Here is a 20,228-nt window from a genome sequence, read left to right on the forward strand (position 1 = left end):
ACTTTTCTGCTGTTATATATTTTTAAGAAAAATGATGCCGATAATAATTTGAGATAATAATTTGAGCTATAACATACACATTAGTTGTATTTTGTTTTCTGTCTAGTCATAAAATACCATATACCAACACACAAAACGAACACAATAATGAGCAGAAATAGAAAATATGTCTTATTTCCTAATAAATCACCTGTGATGGTAAATTGGCTGCTGATTAAATCCAGACGAGGCTAAACAGCGCCCTCTACTGTATTAATGTGATATTATTGTTTAGCCGGCGCATACGTCATAAACCAGCGACAATATTGTATTCACTGTCACTGTAATGCACTGAAATGTTAAAGAATTTGTAGACGTACGGCTGTTTTTGTAAGTTCAAAAATAATTCGAAAATGCAGTTTTAAAAGTTTTATCGTAGATTATCATTTTTTTCTTAAACTGCCTTCGACGTGCAAAATAAAAACCCCCGGAAGTTCATTCAGTGATTGTAAACACATGGCTCGTAGTCGCCTCTGATGCTCAGCTATGCCAAAAATCTCCGAGATAAAGTTTCCCAGAGAATGTAAGACTCTTCCTGAAGGCTTTTGGTCAGCAGCAGACGTGTGGATAAAGAAACCTCATGTTGTAAACAAACGTCTTTGCGGAGTCAAAGAAACGGAGAGTAAAGATGTGAGCGGAGAGGACTTGCAATCCCTGCTGGATGATCCTGACCTCTTTGAGCGTGTGCTGTTCTTTCTCACCTGCGGGGTTTCAGCTGCGCAGGCACACGAAAATGACAAAGCATGGCCCTCCAGTGTCAGAACATTTATTCCTAAAGTGAGCCGTTACGAGACATGCCTGCAGAAAGAAGTTATACTGAAAGGTAAGGACGCTGGCTTTGGATCAAAGGCTGAAACGTTTCTGCTCACTTCTAATGCATTCTTGTCTTCTGCAGACTTTGGCAGACAGCAGGTGGCCTTTCTTCCTTTTGAGGAGGATGCAGAAGGGAAAGTGTCTTTCAAGAAAGGCAACATTTATAAGATTCAGCTCTGCAATCAGGACTGTGAGGAGTGGTGAGTCTGAAATCACAAACTCTCCTTCAGTGTCCTAAAACAGACGTCTAGTCAACAATACAACAAAATAAGATCCCTGGTTTCCTGATTCTAATTATTCAATGTCACTAATGATGTCTGAGGGATTCTTTTACATTTATAAACACTGAAAACTTGGAAAAACAGTATTTTAGATATGTAAAGTATGTTTTTAAAGACAAACACCAGCTTTTAAAGTATTCAAACTAGACTAAATGAAACTGGAGTTGAGAATCGTGTACAGTTGTATTATTTACTTGCCCTCAAACAAATAAGTAGACAAGGATAAAATATACCTGAATAAGTATATTTATTTTTAAGGAAACACCTAAGGCAGGTATTCCTGTTGTTCAGTTGTGTAGAATAGCTGTCGTGCTATTTGTGGCATTGATACACAGTACGTATTGTTGTGTTTGGCGTATACAGTAGGCCTATGTTGAGATATTAGTGACGGAGGCCTTCTTCACCCAAGACATTTTGAACTGTCACAGAAAGGAAATTTTTAATGCTACTACTCTTTCAGGGTGCTAGAGCATCACTTGTTGAGTAGTATAACTCTTGACTAAGTGGGACTAATTCACATCAGCAGAAATCTTATGCCTCCGTGAGTTTATCAGTAACATATTTGGAAAAGAGTGGCCACAGTCAGTTTCCAGTGAGTTCACTCATGTTACTGTGTTTAGTTTTTTTCAGCGGAGAGATAGGAAGTAATGGACTGAGTGAGAGGGGAAGACATGCAAATGTGTCAGGCTGGAATCGAACCTGCGCCAGTGAGAGCAGACCATGAGTGAGCCATGTTACCACACCTGATGGGGCCTCTGTTCAGAATGTGTCACTAGGTGTTACCTTGGAAACATGTTGTAGGTTTTAGTTCTAATTATTGATTTGTTAGGACAGACAGCTTTATTCGTCTAATCTTAACAAATGTTCATCGTCATGACTTACATGGGACACAATTAATCAAAGCCATCAGAATTTTGGGCGATAATGTTTCTAGTAACACCTGTGCTTTGTCTACAGTATGACCACATAATAGGACGAAAGAATGGATTTTAATTCAATTCAATTCAATTCAATTCAGTTTTATTTATATAGCGTCAATAACGCTATATATTATATAACGCTATATAGTGGTTATATTTCTGTCTGATATTTAAGAAATTTTCTCGCCATTTTCTTTGTCCAGAATATTAGACACACAGCTTGATTTAGTAGTACATTTAACTTATTATTAAAAAAAAAAAAAGGAAACAACATGGCTGATGAACCTTGCTTCACCTGCAGGGCCTTGGAGCTGCACGTGCTGACGGCGGATGCGTGGTTCTGTGACGGCGTCGCCTACGCCAAGCTGCCGTGGCTGACCTCCGAGCTGCTGCCTAAACTGGTGCGCTGGGCCGGCGAGTGCAAGAGCAGCGAGTTCAGGAGCACCCTGTCTCTGCTGCCAGTGGAGAAGTACAGCCTCATGTACCAGCAGCTGAAGGAGAAGTACAAGGCCATGGTGAAGGTGAAGAGAGTGGACGCTCTGAGGCTCACCTGTACTTTTATTCGCTGGATGCGCTCATGTGTTTGTTTGTTTTTTTTCTTTCTTTTTAGGTTTGGCCCGAGGTTACGGATCCTGAGAAGTTTGTGTACGAGGATGTTGCCATTGCTACATATCTCATGGTGGGTTCAAACCTGTTGTTGTAACAAAATCAATACTTTAGTTGGTCCAGTATCGCTGTTTTGTACTTGAATTGATTCTCAAAGTTTGTTATGTGAAGTGAAGAATAATTCTGACCATCTATAGGATCATGTCTACGCATGTATGTGAAGGTGAAAGCCTCCTTTATCTGTCACATGGCCACAGGCGATGCAGCTACATGTGGGTCAATCAATGTGGGCATGAAAGCCTCAGTCTATTCATATGTCATGCTAGAGGCAGGTGAAAGGAAGGGTGTCAGCAGCAGCAGCAGCAGCAGCAGCAGGTGTCACACTGCAGTTGTAAATTGGACTTAACAAAAATGATGGAAAGCTCCCTGACCATACAGTAGTCGTGATTCTGTGTCACTGTGGCTGCAGGTGCTGTGGGCCGAGGAGAGAGCAGAGAAGGGTCTGACTGCCAGACAGTCCTTTGTGGACCTCGGCTGTGGGAACGGCCTCCTGGTTCACATACTGGCCAATGAAGGGGTGAGTTACGGGCTGTTTCTCGTCTACGAACCGATCTGTTACTTCAAAACCTCTCTGAATAAGTATCTTGTTTTGCATTTGACTTCCCTTCGTTGGTGAATCAAAGCTGATATAAACTGTTACCCCCTGGTTAATATCACAAAAAATACCACAAACTCAACCACGATGTGAAAACACTATTGCAGATACTTGGTCTCAGGCCTGATTGAACAACGCTAACATGGGCCTAGTTTGGTATTTATATGAATGCAACTCTTCAAAAATACGTCAGACTGAGGTAAGAATGAAATGAGGACAGAAGCTGCCTTAACGTAAGCGTCGTATATGATGATGCAAAAAACACATGCACACTACACTGTACAAAAATATGTCTATTGTCAATCTGTACAGTCTTGGTGACAAAGGCTTAGTAAGGCTTTATGCACCTGTCTTTACAGATAGAAATCAGATTGTATCATACATAAATATTTAACAGGAGATTTAATTAAAATAATTGAACACTGATTATAAAAGAGGTGGTAAATAGTTCTTACACTCTACTTGTCTAGTAATTGTGTTACTGTAGCAGCTCTAGTCTGCAGTTCCAGAGCCAATAACAAATGTCTATATATAGGGCCGGTCTGCGCCCAGATGAGGGGACTCATGTCACGGAATATATTAAATCTACATAACTGTGACGCAGTAGTCGCCCGCCAGAAACCAGGACAAGTGTAATTGGAATTACACACGGTCGTCACAGGGCGATTAGCTGCTGACCGTCATGCCGTATTGTGTTGCAGCACCCTGGAAAGGGCATCGACGTCCGAAAGAGGAAGATCTGGGACATGTACGGCCCCCACACTGAGCTAGAGGTGAGCGTGGATGGTTTTTAATTTCGCATTAATTAATCGCGTGAAATTGGGAACCTGGATCACATGCAGTTCTTTTAACTGGTATCTCTGCTTTTAGATGATGCTGTTTACAGCCATGTTAAATTGTGTGTGTTAGGGCGTGAGAACATGTTTTTTTTTTTATCTAAACATAAAATGTACAGTACTGTGTAGTGCTAGTGAAGTATTTGCAGTTTTCTACATTTCTGCCTAAAAATGACTTAAAACATCAACGGATTTTCACACGAGTCCAGACAGATGACAAAGAGAACCCAGTCAAACAAATGAAATGCTTCTGTGTTTCTTTATTCAAGAAAATGAATTATTTGTGCGTGTTTTTGAGTTGTTGTTTTCAGTATCTGCTGTGAAGCAATAACAGCGACCAAATGTTTCTGGTAACTGCTGATCAGTCGTCTACAACGGCTTGAAGGACTTTTAGACTTTTAGAACAGAACCACTTCAGTTCTCAGATGTTGGTGGGTTTCCTCACATTAACAATTGACTTCAGGTCCCTCCATAACATTTCTATCAGATTCAGGTCAGGACTTTGACTTGGTCATTTTGAACATTAATTTTGCTCTTCTTTAACCATCCTATTGTAGAGCAACTCATGTGCTTAGGGTCTTTGTCGTGCTGCATGACCCAGTTTTCGTTAAGATTCACCTCATGGACACATGTCCTGCTGGTATAATTTCATTGGTCCATCAGCGATGACAAGTTGTTCTGGCCTAGATGCAGCAAAACAGGCACAAACAACGACAACACCAGCCCCATGTTTCGTGGATGGGAAGAGGTTCTGATTTTGATTAGTCTCCAGACATGAGCCTCTCATTTAAGCCAAACAATTCTACTTTGATTCCCATCCATCCACAAAACACTTTCCAAATGGTCTTCTGGCTTGTCCACATGATGTTTAGAGAGCAGCAGACAGACAGAAATGTTCTTTTTGGAGAGCAGTGGCTGTGTCCTTGTCACCCTGCCATGCACACCATGGTCATTCTGTTTTCGCCTAATGGTGGATTCATCAACATTAACATTAGCCAATATGAGAGAGGCCTTATCGTCTTAAATCTCCTCCATTTGGTCACAGTCTGACTCTTTACAGATGGTTATGTAACCTTTTCCAGCCTGATGAGCGAAGGCAACCCTTACACTGCCACCAATCATACACTTCCATGAACATGCGTTGTGAAGATCAGACTGTGACAAACCCCTGATTTTTATTTTTATTTTTTTAACAAACGGGGAACTTAAGGACACCTGAGTCTCATTACATTGATCGGGAACACACACTGAACAGATGGACTATAATTTGGACTTGAAATCAACTTGTAATGCTAGAGGTGCTCTTTTGCACCTCACAGATATGTAATATTGGCTCATTTTCTTGAATAAACAAATTCAAAAGCATAATATTTTAGTTGAATTTGTTTGATTGGGGCAAGTTTTCAAAGTTCAGTCTTAGGCCCTCATGTTAAAATGTCCATGTTTACAGCAGAAATAAACATGTCTACAGCATGGGACAATAAAAACAAAGATTTTAACTGCTGTACCACTTTGAGTGACCGCTGGGTCTCCCTAGAAGTCAGTCGTCAGTTCTGTTGCCCATTTTTGAGTTAGCTGGGAATTAGGAAGGTTCGGGCTCTTTCTCAATATGAGTTCTTGTCTCTGCTTGTCTGTTGTAAAACGTCATCACCTGCTGCACAAGTTCTTTTCCAAGTCAAAGTGTGCATCTGGCCACGTACAGTATGATCCAAATACCCCGGATGTGTTCTCGTCCCACTGGTTCTAACAAAGAACCCATCAGGTGGTGACTTGCGTGGACTTAGTGGCTGTCAGCAAGTACGCTGCTGTTCCAGTTACAGCATAACCGTCCTCCCATCCTTCAGTGTCTGCACGTCTGAATCAATATTGTCAAGTACAAACATGTATGCGCACTTGGTGACGATAAATGAGTTTCAAAACTGCCCAGTGTTTCAGGACAGCTATGGCTAAGCTCACACACGTTTTTTGTCCATCTTTACGTCAATGCCTTGGACACGGTACGGTGTGATTTCATTGTAACTGAGAATAACTGTCCAAATATCCACAAGCTCGAAAAGAGCTACTAAATGGACCTTTTCACATCAATCAAACACTAAACTACGGGACTACAGTTGAATTCAGGCAAATTCATTTGAACGCACACAGAGAAACCTGCCCCCAAATACAGCACTTTCCTGTCTGCCTCCCGGCCACAGTCATTCATTTGACAACAAGCCGCTGACTGCTTCCATTTCAAGTCATCTATTATTGACTGATTTGAGGGGAGCGGACGTGGCAGACCAATCTTTCTGGGCCTCTGGGGCTGCCGTCCTCGGTCCTAAACCTTCATTTGGAAGCTCGCTGAACCTCTTCAGACCTCTTAAGTTACATCTTTTGTGATGTTCGTGACGGGGCTGCCTGTTGAAATATGAAAAGGGTTTACATAAATTCTGAGCTGCTCAAATCGTATCGTTATTTAGCACGTTTTAAGAAGATTAAAGAAGTTTCTGTTTCAAACAATTACCATAAAGTGATTCTGAATTCAATCGTGCCGCTGTGCATCTTCTCTGCTCTAAGGAGCTCTTGTGCTTTTTGGGTCTTTGCTATTTCAGGAAAAGGCAATTACTCCCAGCGAGAGCTTCTTATTCCCGGGTACAGACTGGCTGATTGGGAACCACTCGGACGAGCTCACACCGTGGATCCCTGTTATAGCATCCAGGCGAGTCATCAGGAGACACAATCACACTCAGCCGCTCAAGTGCCAGCTGATCTCTCCAATTCGGAATAACATTATGGGCACGGGATGATGTGTGAATAACAGTGTGTGCGTGTGTGTTGTTTGCTCCCATACTTGTCAGCTTACAAGTTTATTAAGACGACCACCTGATGGCGACGTTGAGCCTCAGTCTGAGAATCAGCTTTTCCTTGCATGTCACCACAGCAACATCTCCAGTTATGGCTCTTTGCTTCCCGTCTGCTAAACAGTTTCACTTTCAGAACCTTAGAAAACACTTAAATAAGCACAAGCAGCGCATACACTCAGCACATTAACCACTAAACATTTATAATCACTATTTTCCTTCTTCAAATTGCAGGTCGTCTCACTCCTGCCGCTACTTTGTCCTCCCCTGCTGTTTCTTCGACTTCTATGGAAAATACCAGAGACGCCAGTGTAAGAAGTCTCAGTACAAGGAATACATCGACTTCATCACCGAGGTCAGCCAAGTGTGCGGCTTCAACACTGAAGAAGACTGCCTGAGAATACCCTCCACCAAACGGGTAGGCGTGCACGGACGAGAGGCGGCTTCATAGTAAAAACATCTGACTTGTGTTATCTGTAAATATTTGTTTGACATCTTTATGTTCTTTTATATGTGCCACAAAAGTCACACAGTACAATTAAAGCCACTTTATGTTTTGCCACTAAGATCCTAAGATCTCCTTTTAAACCCACTCTTTATGAAAGCCAGAGGCCTAAACTGCATACTTTCTAGTTTGCTGCTTGACGTCTCTCCCTTTTCACTTCTGCTCTCAGCTATCAAATAACTTGAAAGCAAAGAAACAAAAACGTGTCTAATAGGACGTTGTAATACGGACACACAGTCCCTGCATATGTATTCACCACGTTCCTGTCAGTATTTAGTCGAGGCGCCCTCGGCTGCAATTACAACACTGAGTCTTTGTGGGTAGGTCTCAATCAGGCTTGCTCATCTGGACACTGCAATTGTACTCCATTTGTCGAAACTGTCGGTTTCGCAGGAATCGGCTGTGAACGAGAAAACTACAAATTTACATCAGACTGAGGTCTGGGCTTTAACACTTCCTTTCCGGAAAATTCACTTTGTCGTCTTTAAACCATGTCTGTGTAGCTCTTGCTGTATGCTTCAAGTCTTCTCCCAAGTCGTGGTTCTCGGATCGTCCTCCTGGATTTCCCTACGTTCTGGTGCTTTCATTTTGCCCTCTATCTTTGCCAGCCGCCCAGGTCCTGCTGCCGAGAAGCGTCTCCACAGCATGATGCTGCCACCACCATGCCTCACAGTGGGGGTGTGGTGTTTGTGCGGTGTCTGGGGTCCGCCAAACATAGTCTTCCTTTGCGCAAGTTGCTTGGAGTGACCATTTCTCTTCATGGTGTAATTGTAGCCAGTGATTCCTGAATCCTGCATTTTCCATAATGCAACTGGACCACATCTTCTTTAGAGTCTTCTTGTTTTGCTCTTTCAAACTCCTCTCACTCGTTCTCAATCCTTCTAAATATTAAAACAAACAATCTAACCCCTTTAAAAGGTAAAGTTTGCAGCTGAAACTAGGCAGACCGATGGCTTAACAATGTGATGTACTCTCGTAAAGTTTGTCATAAAATTTTTCGGTATACCATGGCTATTTTACGGCAGTTCTTTTCGAACACAACTCCATAACCGCAGAGAAGGTGTGTCTGATCTTTCGATAAATATATTGCATGCCCATATTCATAAATGTCCCCAGTGCGGTGTGTAAAAGACCCCACAGAGCTGTAATCAGTGGATGGATCAGTGTCTAGGACTCACTCGCCGATGTGTGTCCACGCCTTTTCTGAACGGACGTAAATAAATCAAGCCTTTATTGTCCCCTGAGGGGTGTTTGTTTAATACCTTGTAGTCATTAAAAGCTACGGTACACGTGCACACATAAAAAGAACAGGCAGTTATTTACTTCAATGTCAAGCTATCAAGTTTGTTAAGTGCATATATCCAAGAATATGTTTATTATGTTGCCATAGTTATTTCATTCATCGTCTCCGTTTTGAGTTTCTGGTTTTACACTTTCGGCACCCGAGGGAGCCGTGTTGACGTTCAGCTCTTCCTCCTGCAGGTGTGTCTGGTAGGAAAGTCCAGAAACTACGAGCCGTCTGACGAGGCCGAGTCGGAGCACCGACGGGCTCATTACATCAAGAGCCGCCAGAGCGCCCCCGGGGTCGCGGTTCAAAGGCCAGCCGTCGGAAATGATGGGGGCTGTTGCCACGGGAACGCAGACGGCGACAGGACCCCCGGGAGCACCTGGGGAGCCGGGTTCCAGCCTCGAGAAAAGGTTGAGACGGTCAGAAACTGCGCCGGTCTCCCGCGGGACTTTGTTGACGGTGTTGTCCTGCGGGTGGCTAATGTTCTTCTGGGAATGACTGCGGGTGACGGCGGTGGGTCCTGCAGTGACTGGAACCGAGGAGGTAAACTGGCAGCACAACAACAAACACATGAGATTAATAAAAAAAAAAAAAAATAATTACAGACGTGTCCCTGGACATGAGCTACTACTGAAGAGATGAACGGGTTCAGATCAAAACCAGAATATTATGCAGTATCTATAAATTATTATTATTATTTTTAATCCTCCTGGGTATTACTGAATGTGTTAAATTGTGGTTAAGATAAGATAATCCTTTCATTTATCCCACAGTGGGATAGAGCTATGCTGTCATTTAAAAGCAAAAATAGGTAAGAGAAACATCGTTTAAAGTTTTCAGGCTGACTAGCAAAAGGCTCTAATACCTTTATTTGTGCCTTTTGGTGTATTTAACATAAATACTATCAACATAATACTTAAAAATACTCATACAGCTCTCTGTGAGAAGAGAGTGCGGTATCTGCTGAGGAAAAATGTCAATTACATTCCCATGTTTTTTCTTGGCTTATAAGATTTACACAGGTCAGCCATAACATTATGACCACTGACAGGTAAAGGGAATAACACTAATGACAGACTTCTTTCATCACCGTGGCACCCGTCTGTGGGTGGGATATATTAGGCAACAGGTGAACATTTCGTCCTCGGAGTCGATGTGTTAGAAACAAGAATTTGAAAGGATTTGAGCAAAACAGATGGCTAGACGAGCGCGTCGGAGCATCTCCAAAAGTGCGGCTCTTGTGGGATGCTCCTGGTCTGGATCAAAACTCAAGCATCTGTGGGACGTGCCGGAGAGATGATTCCGGTTTCGCGGACACCCCCCGCCTTGCGGCTTGCAGGGCTCGTCGCTAACGTCTTGGTGCCAGATTCCACTGCGCACCTCCAGACGTCTAGTGGAGACCATGCCTCCAGGGTCACGGCCTACTCTGTACTAGGCAGGTGGTCATTGGCGGATTGGTCCTGCTCTGTTATGCTAGAGTTAATATTAACCTTCAAAGAGTCTAATTTATTTAGTGACTCACTCAATTACCGTGTTAGCATAATAAAATTGATGTATTTTATATAAGGGTAATTAAAAATCTGTTAAATTAGACACCTTAAAGTGTAAAAACAAAAATGGAAAATAGTTTGAGAGCTGGTAAATCTCTGGAAAGAGATTGTGTTTGTTAAATATGAAGTAAATTGTGAACAAAAGGAAATGGCCATCTGGACGAAGCATGGAATTGATATGTGTGTGCATTTTAGTGTCTTTGGATGAACCAAGCTAGCTCATTTCTGTGTTTCTAATCTTTATGCTAAGCTAACCAGCTGCTGACTTCAGGTAATAGAGATATCAGATTTTCCAAATGATCCCACTGTTCCTGTAGCTCCGTTTTGACCAGATATGCTCCGATTTGCATTATCTGATTTGTCGGGCAGCGTGGCCGCAACCCGACACCTCCAAAACGACACAGATGAATCACTCCTCACATTTGTTGGCAGCACCTTCTAAAATATATTTCTGGCGGCTCTGTTGCACGTCTGCAGCCTGAACCTCCCGTCTGATCCCCTCCCTCCGCCGCCCCGTCCGGCCTCCCCCCGCCGCCTCGCCCGTCACACCCCGTCCCCTCTCGGCATCAGTCGTCAGGGCCGCGCCACTTTGAACTCAGTATCTCACCCTCCGCCAGTCACTTCCTGCAGCTCACGGTACAGAGTGTGCCACACGCATAAATGCACCGTACACAGCGCCCACGCGTCACCTTTTGTCAGCGCCTCTGCACCCCCCCGCTGCCACACACACACACACACACACACACACCCACACACACACACACACACAAAATGAATGAGATGAGGAGGTGAAGACTACTATGATTAAAACAGAAAATTCCCTGTCAGGGTGTCGGCGCTGAAATTAGAGGGAGAAAATATGAGGGCGAGCGAATAAAGGGAGTCTGTAACTCTGTATGGAGATGACTGGATGAATAATGCACCGCCGCCTATGATTTATGCATGAGTATGCATTTGTATTAAGGTATTCCTACCAGTAATCTGCTGCGTAAGAACAAAGGGTAAAATCAGGTTGAGCCTGCCTGTGTTAAACAGATCCAGAAGTGTCTCAGAGTTATCAAAAGGACTTTGTTTTTCTCCAATCCTAACACACCTTCAAAGACTATTAGGATTTTTGGTATGTTAATTTATTCCTGTTCCGTTTTTAAGGAGAATTTTGATCACATAGGTTTGTGACTTTGCTCTGTTTTCAAATTCTGTTCTGTCTTTTCTTTTATGTCTGAATTTAAGCACAAACCTTAAACCTTAAAAGCATACATTTAGCGCCAAGACTAAAAGGATCATTCAGATTTTTGCAGTTTATGAAAAGAACAGTTTGTAGCCTGTTTGTAGCTAAAATAAACGTCACTTGCGCTTCAAACTGTTGTCGTGTGAAGCTGACCGCTTTAACTTTGAGGCGAGTTACTAATTCATGCGGGCTGCACCGCTGACTGGGCTCATGGAGTTATGTAATCATGCTGAGGATGAAAAGCTGTGTGCAGCTGTACGTACTGCGTGCATTTCACTCTGCCACACTGAATGTCCTCTCAGTGAAGGTACGGGTTATGCGCACGACATTAGACTGAGCAGATACGGCTTGCGTGGAAGAGGCGATGGGCGAGAGAGAGTGGAGTATGTTATTCAACGTTTTTGTGCTTCACACATGAATATTAGCTTTTTTGGTAATAAACTGTATTTTAGGTTTCTGAAAATTGGTTCAGAAAAACAAGCAGTTTGAAAAAATTGACAGATTTGTCTCTGTTTTCAGACATTTTATACTCCAGTTCTGTCATAATAATTTACTCATGTTAAAAACAGCAGAACAACATGATATATAATAGAACATTTTGGGCAGTGGTTAGAACTTGTCTTGGTTAGTATGTAAATTATTATTATTAGTAGTGGTCCTCTGGTCCAAATTTTTTAAATTTGACCCTTCATGTAAAACCATACATTTGTGGGCTTTTAGCAAGTCAACCATCCTTCAAAGATTTTTGTATTTTCAATAGCGCTGTTGAGGTAAAACTCCAGAAATGAATCCAATGTGAGCAAAGTTAAGAAAAAGATGCATTTTATTTATATTCGGGGACCAAACTCTAATCTTTTGGGCTGAAAAAATTAAAATGCCCAAAGCTGCAGTTCCTTTAATGGCCACTTGAGGCTGGCTCCAAAAGTGAGTCAATCCCCGTAGACCTATATGTTAAAAAGCCCAACAGAAATAAAATTTTTTACAACATGGTACAAAAAAAACAAACAAATTTTGTCTCTTAATTGTTTAAATTATAATAATTTAGGGCATGGCCGCTTTGAATGACGGATCAGTGCCATCTTAAATTGCTAGCAATTTCGTAATTAGCCGGTTAGTGAGATGGTGACAACCGGTGCCACCCACAGTGAGGTTCAAAACCGCTCTTCAGATATCTTATGTGTAATGTCAGGGAGTGGTCTTCTTTCTGTACATATATAGTCAGATTTTCCAATTAGCAGGTTAGGTAAAGATCTGTTTTTAGTTTTCTATAGACAAATGAGCATAACAGCTGATGTCTTGGTGGCTGAACGTCCTCCACCCACCAGTTTCATAGCTAACATATCTTCACAGTCTGAATTGGCTTAAGCAGCAACAACAATCCTCCACTACAAGCAATCAGTTGCTGGCCATCCTTGGCACGGGGAGCGTTCAGCCTTGAACGAGTCCAACTGTACGTCAGGCCAAGTCATTAATACCCGTCTGCGGCTGGTCTTAGTCCAAACAGAACTCTGTCGATACCGTCTTTCTCCCATTAATCCGCATTTACATGGTAAGCAGTAAAGGGCAGCCCTAAACGGCGTATTGATATTATATTGAGGCCTGGAGCTCTCTGGCGTCGGAGCTGCAGGACGACAGTCTGCCCAGTTTCACACTCTGCATCACACCACTGTGTTTGGCCGTGCTAGCGTCTGCGAATGTGGGAGTGTGTTGCATATTTTGGGGATTAACTCAGCGGTTTGACCAACTAAATTTAGGACATATTTGGGTGGACAATATGTTTTTTCGGATCAATTTCAGTGGCAGGAAAACTGTTTTTAAAGAAATTGCAAAATAATTGTAAAACGATACTCTCTTGAATTTGCATCAGAGGCACAGACAGTGCATTTAACAGCGAACTTCTCTCATGTCTAATAATCTTTAAGCCGACTGCGACCGCCTGGAGTGTCACCAGAGATTTGGTGCGGAAGTATGATGAAGATCGCATTAAGATGTCTGCAGATTTAGGTCAAACATTGTTATGAAACGGCACAAAGGAGCATTGGAAGTCGTGCGGCGTGTCCCCTCTCCAATATGTCAGGGAAAAGAGGAGGAAGATTGTCATTTGTATAAACCAAAGGTCAGCTCTGATTGAATTCTCATCTGAGGGGGGAAAAAGGGTAAAGCCAGAAATACCAAAAACTGAGCCCAAAGGTGGAGCTCTGTGAACGAGAAGGGGTAGCTTATTTATCTGCTTACAGTCTGCTGAGCCTCGAGCTTTGTACATTTATTTATTATTTTTTTTGTTTGCTCTTTGGTGTCTAAAATTTGGTGGCGTGACGGCAACGGCTCACGCTCTCATCTCCCAGCGGTGAGAAGCATGCCGCGTTGCTCTGACAGCTCGTTGGAGCAGCTTTAATTGAGCACACTTCACAGCCCTGACTAACACCGAAAGACGGTGACTGAAGTGTTTTTCCTCTCCCTCCGTCTAAAACCGTCCGTACGCAGCGTTGATCACCTTTCCTCTGCTGGAACAGAGGAGTTCAGGGACGATCCGGTCGCATCGACTCGAGCCAGTCGGCTGCATCGGGTTCCTCTTCTCCGAGCCCGAGGTGCTGGATAAAAATTATTTCTGTGCCCGCCTGTAGCAGCGTGTTAATATATTGATGAATGTGGCATCGATAGACCTCCTTCTGCTCCTTTGTCACTCCTCTCTTTCATCATCTCCTCCCTCCTCCTCAGGCAGTCTGTCTGTGAACGAGGTTGCCGGGCTGTTGGAGCAGGAGACCTTGCAGCTCCTGAAGAAAGAGTGCGGAGGCCTTCAGACGCTGCTCAAGAACAACCATCAAGTCTTCAGAGGTAGTTTTGCTGCACTGCCACTTCTCCACGTCTTATTCTGGCTTATGAAGTACATCAAAATACTGTTGGTATTAAATCGGCGAAAGAATTGAGAAAGGAATAGTATAAATATAATAATTCATATTAATAATTTACATTCAGAAGTCTTTTTACTGACTACTTCTTGTTAATAATTCTCTCAAATGGAATTTGTTTAAGTAGTTTTACTGCTCTAAAGTTCCATCAAACAATATCAACAGGAAGATTATTCAGAGAAAAGTTGCTGGCAGAATATGAGTCTGGTAACAGAGCATTGGGATTTCTTCATGGTGCGTGTTTCAAACGATACAGAGAATAAAAAATACTTCTACAATCAATCAGAGCGATGAATCATCTTGCTGTTAACTGTTGTCTCTTTAAAGTTAATTTGTTGTCAATATCTATTGCAGCAGACGCGTTTGGATTGGCTTTAGTGCGCTGGTGTCTCTGCATCGTCTCATAGTCACAGCTCTAAGTACTACTACTTGTGCACTTCCAACAGCGGCTCATGATGGAGTTGGAGCTAGTACATGCTGAACAACGTTTACTTTCACTGAAATCGCTGCAACACAGAAGAGATTAGCTTTCTGTGTTTGTCCCGTCACAACGAGACAAAGACGTGGAAATGCGTTTCAGACCAGTCGTAGCCGTTCCGGTCTGAGACGTGTAGCACAGAGCTACCTTCCACCTATGGTACCTTTCTGTATGAAAGTTTCAAGATGGTGTGACTTCAAACATTTGAGTGAAAAACTGTGTCACATTCTTCTGAGTACACCTGAGTACACCGATCAGCCACAACATTAAAACCACTGACAGGAGAAGTAAATTGACCATCTTGTGCTGGGAAACTTTTGGACCTGGCATTCATGTGGATGTTACTTAGGCATGTAGCACCCACCTAGACCAGACCAGACCAGACACCCCCACCCCATAGCAATGACACTCCTTGATGGCAGCAGCCATCCCCAGTAGGATGCAGCCTGACACAGACACACACAAAAACAGTTTAGGACCAACTAAAAAAACATGAAGAAAATCACAAGGTGTTGACCTGGCCGCCAAATTCACTAGATCCCAAACTGATCAAGTATCTGTGGGATGATCCACAGAGACCTCTCCCCTCAAAGGCCCCCACTAACAACATTTTGTTACCAGACACCACAGGACACCCTCAGAAGGACCATGTCCATTCTCTGATGAGTCACAACTGTTTTGGAGGCACAAGGGAGACCTACACAATATTAGGAAGGTGGTCTTAATGTTATGGGTGGTCGGTGTATATTACTTAACAAAAGCATTTTGAGTATTAAGTTTGTCTGTGTTGTCATTTAAGTTTATTTATATGTTTTAATTTTATATCAAAGAAACTGTTTTTCCTGGAGTCTGACAGTTGTTAGCGGCGTCTTTAGCTTCAGGTCGGACCGCGGGTTCTTTGTCGCGTGTCACTTCCTCCTTCTCCCTTCATGTCCTGTCGTTCCTGCTCTGTCTCTTATCTAATAGAGCTGTACCCTCCACCAAAAAAGAACAAGATAGTTGCTCGTGTTGTGCGCTGATGATTCAGCCGAGAGGGTTTCGAGCCCAAATGCACTCAAACTGCCACTCAGCTATTATTGTCTTTGCTACGCACAAAACAGACAGGCTGTTTACTTCTGGGAGCCTGGACGCCTGAAATAACTCCTCCACTCCGCTGCTTTATAGGAATGGATTTATCTGTAGCATCTGAGAGGAGTATTTTATCATGTATCACCCTGTCACTCCTTCTCTTCCAGTGGAAGGAGGGAGAGTCTACATTAGAGACTGGCGGGACGGGAAATCTTCCAGGGTGGATACAAAGAGGAAGCCCGTCGCCCCCGGTGCCCTGAAAACCCGTCCTTGCTGGTTTCACGCCCACCACCCTCAGGGATGCCCCCTGCGGGCCGAAAACTGCGCCTTCGCCCACGGACCAGATGACCTCAGACCCTCGACCAGACCTCTGAAGGAGAAAAAGAAGGACACCTTTTTATTGACTTGATTTGAACTCGTATATTTACTTTATTCTTTAACCGGTTCACTTTTTAATTAAAAGGCTGAGCTCTGTGTGTCGACACCCAGCCTCAGAGAGGAAGACGTTCTCGTCCAGAGCAGAGCGAGTTTTATTGATGTGAGATTTCATCATTTGTGGGAATTAAGGTCTTCACAGTTTCACGGTGTCCTGTTTTTTTGACGCTCCGTGGTGCAGCTGATGGTTTCACCGCTGCGCCTTGCTGACACCTCTGGGTTTTGTTATTTAATGAAAATGAATTTCAGACCATTCCTTTGCCTTTCTGCTCATCTATTTTAATAAGTGTGCAGTTGTAAAGTTCAGAATCTCTTTAAAGGACAGTCAACTCTGTCATGGAGTTTCTCAACATCCAGATGAGGGCTTTACCAAGCACTCAGAGTACTTTTCAACTTATTTTTTTCCTCCACTGCATATAAACTTTAAAAGCTTCTGTATACGCTCTTGGAGCATTTACCTCGGTGTTTCCCTCAGACACTGCGTTCACTTCAGACGCGTACTTTGAGGTTCACAGACGGGGCGGCGGATAAAGGCCGGACAGCGTTTGAACAAAGTAAATGTTAGCGGTATGAATTATTTGTTGGCAGGAGTTGAGGGGTGAGCTGTGTGTCGCGCCCCCCCCCCCCCAAGATGGGCGCTCACTGCTGTGCCTCTCTAACGCCGGCTGCCGTCGCCCCGTGGCTCAAATGTCAAAGACAGTAAGGCCCTCCCGGGGACTGCAGCGGGGCATTGAGAGGAGGGAGCCTCCTCTGGGGGTTCGTTTGTTTGTGTGGCCAGACAATAATCAGACCTCTGGCACAGCGCAGCGCAAGGACGGATAGAGTTTATATCTGTTTGACAGACGGGCGGAGGAAGAAGATTTGGCTTATTTGTGCCATTTAGAGGCACTAATGTGAAAACTGACATCTGAATCTTAAACGTTGATAAGTTAACCCAATTTTGGTTGTATTTTTATTTATTTTTTTGACGTTATTTCTACCATGACAGTTAAAATATGTAAATTGTAGGAAAAAAGCGACACGTGTTTTCAACCAATCAAACGTATTTTCTGTATTTATGGCACATGGGATAACCATTAACTAACATCAATACATTGACGGGATTACTGTCTTGTGCAATTACACCTATTGACTACTGTCATCAATATACTGCTAGGTGTGACATTACGATTTTCTCCATCAAACCTAGAAACAGGTCCAGAGATGCCCCAGCCACAAAACTTTAGTTGAGGAGTTTTGTTTCCCGATTCTGATGAATCAGCCTTACTGTGGTCGTAATTTTGATTTACAGTCATTATAACTGGCTTGTAATACCCGATCTAAGGTCACAATTATGAGGTTTTTCTTGCATGTATTGGGTTCCATCAATACAACATTCAGGAAAGGAACATCCCTGAATGTTTGGGTGAACTGACCCTTTAATTGCAGTTAATCACCAGACTAAATCACAGAAAAATAGGTGATTCCCATTTATTGTTGGTAGTTGCTGCGTTCCTTCCTCGCTTGTCCTTTTCAGAAGATAAAAATCCATACTGTGGTTGACGGGGACATCCTAAGGTTAGTTACATATTAGCAGCCGTGACGCACACATATCCCCTGGAGCTCAGCAGATGCACGTGGATTTGCTTTGTTTCGGGCGGATAGTTTAGATAGTTTTCTTGGGAATTGTGACTGCTGAAAACATAATTCTACCAGCAATGAAAGGCTGTTTAGACATAAACGACGCTTCAGCTGTGATGGACATGACCTGCTCAACGAGAGGAGCTGGAAGTGAGGGTGGTTTTGACAGACGGTGCTCAGTCATAATGTGTGAAGCTGCGACGGTTTTAATGACTTGTTTAAAGCATTTCTCCATCTCCCCCCCACCCTCCCTCTCGTGTCATTACGTTTCCTGGAAGGAATCAATTTACGAAAATTCTCCTGCTGCACCAGGTCTGCAAAGATCATCCCACCCAATCGACCTGCTGCCCTACATTTAACTGCCGCAGACGTCCCTCTCCTACGCGGCACACACATAAACACATTTTTTTGCCCCCAGCCCTTCCTGACCTCTGCCGAATAAGGCATCGTTATGACTGTTTGTGCCCTCCCTCACACCGCGGCCCTGGAGACCAGAGGAGGAGAACCTCACCGATCTCATTGCGCCCTTGTCCCATGTGTAAACACATAATAGTAAGTCTACCCATCTAAAGAATGCGCCAACATGCCAAAAACAACAACCGATATAAACAAAAGCATTTTTCCCACCACAATGCATGTATGTGCTTTAAATGAGGGATGCAGTAAACACAGCTTTAACAATTCGCAACCGAAGATGTGCCTGTGAGCTAATGTTAAAACAAAATGTAAAGGCATTCCCTAGGATTAGCCATTATTCCTTAATAATGTCACGTTTTTACCAAATAATGTTGGGTTTCTTTCCTTTTACTATAAAACATAAATGTCGATTCACCTTTATTGGAATATGAGGGTAGAAAAAACAGAACTGACCTTAACGGGCACTCGTTAAATCTTATTTGTTCCTCCAAAGACTATCTGTGCCTCGATTCACCTCATTAGTTCAGAGATATTTCACAGTCAACATTTATTTTACATCAAAACACGGTCAATCCTAAGACTAGAGTTATAAGAGATGAATGTAAAAATAGCTGATGGCAATGGGAAGTAACCTCTTAATGGTGCATTCAAGGACCAATTATAATTAGCGTTATAAGATAAGATAATCCTTTAATTCATCCAAATTCAAGCACTAGATAAGAGGTCCAAATAAGACTTCACAAGTGCCCAAATCTGACTCGAAAAGCTTCATGCTGATGATGCATTCAAAGACCAATTACAGTTAGTATCAGTATACAGTATTTGTAAAAATTTGTTCATGTGTTTTTATGTCACAAATCAACACACACTGTCCTCAGAGCCTCCGTCTTTCACAATAAACCCTGACGGGAAGTACACTGGAAGAAAATCTCAGGAAAAGTCACAAAAAATCCTTCATGCAGAGTGGTTGTTGTGATTGAAAACATATGAAAGGTTTGATAAAGACGAATGTTGAGCAACTTCCATGTGTACACGCAGATAGGAAACAAACATGCAACCAGAGAGAAATCCAATGAATACATGAAAACGTGGAAGAGTCATGGAGAAGCTGGATTGAAGCTGGATTAAAAATGATGATATTGACGGTCACCTTTCTTGCCTACAGCTTGTTCCTAAACCAATACTCGCCAGCACTTAGTCTTAAGTCCCCACCAGTCATTTAGAACTGGAGAAATCACTTGGATGAGTGGGGAAACATCCACAAACAGACGAGTCCAGTTGCCTTTGGTTTGGCTTCGCTGTTAGACCATGACAGACATGCACGAAAACTATGGAAGAATGGCTCCATACGTCCTACTTAAAGTTGACTTAAAAGCTTTAAAATATCTATGTAACAATATCTATGCCCAATAAGGTGTTTAAATAATCCATGATTAAGAGAAGCTATGATCATAGTTACCTTGAGACACCATACGGATTTGTTGCAGGCCTAACTGTAATATTATTGGGCTCGCTGGATTCCTTGGTGTGTAAATATAAGTTGTTGAGAACAAAAACATTCCTGTAACGCTAATCTGTTTTGATTTTTTCTTGTGCTCTTGTGTGAGTGTGTCTTGGATACAAGGGTCATGACTCAAAGGAAAGTCAATCCGTGTCCAGTTTAAATGGTTTCCAGATAGCAGTTATATCCTGGTGTTGCTCCACTGGTAAACTATGTGAATCATGTGAACTTTATAAACA

At 42.9% G+C, this 20,228-nt stretch overlaps 1 protein-coding gene across 2 annotated transcripts; it reads left to right on the top strand.

The window, feature by feature from the left end:
* Nucleotides 1-311: 311 nt before the first annotated feature.
* Nucleotides 312-17,771, top strand: trmt44 (tRNA methyltransferase 44 homolog). Of its 2 annotated transcripts, XM_084553156.1 has the most exons (11): nt 458-862; nt 935-1,052; nt 2,355-2,574; nt 2,664-2,732; nt 3,129-3,236; nt 4,016-4,087; nt 6,742-6,848; nt 7,225-7,408; nt 8,978-9,326; nt 14,280-14,396; nt 16,184-17,771. In XM_084553156.1, exons 1-11 carry the CDS (start codon nt 526-528, stop codon nt 16,423-16,425), a joined length of 1,923 nt encoding a protein of 640 aa, XP_084409282.1. In that variant the 5' UTR covers nt 458-525; the 3' UTR covers nt 16,426-17,771. The 2 variants fall into 2 exon arrangements, with proteins under 2 accessions (XP_084409281.1, XP_084409282.1); XM_084553155.1 differs by having other exon boundaries at nt 312-1,052.
* Nucleotides 17,772-20,228: the final 2,457 nt, after the last annotated feature.

This window comes from Chelon labrosus, assembly GCF_963514085.1.
Source record: "Chelon labrosus genome assembly, chromosome: 1".
Classification (NCBI taxonomy): Eukaryota; Metazoa; Chordata; class Actinopteri; order Mugiliformes; family Mugilidae; genus Chelon; species Chelon labrosus.

What these genes read in the sequence shown, in the direction of transcription:
- trmt44 (XM_084553155.1), top strand. Translation starts at nt 526, where the DNA reads ATGCCAAAAATCTCCGAGATAAAGTTTCCCAGAGAATGTAAGACTCTT. An exon ending in CCATTGCTACATATCTCATG is followed by an intron (nt 2,733 to 3,128) that starts GTGGGTTCAAAC and finishes CTGTGGCTGCAG; the next exon opens with GTGCTGTGGGCCGAGGAGAG. An exon ending in CAGTGACTGGAACCGAGGAG is followed by an intron (nt 9,327 to 14,279) that starts GTAAACTGGCAG and finishes CCTCCTCCTCAG; the next exon opens with GCAGTCTGTCTGTGAACGAG.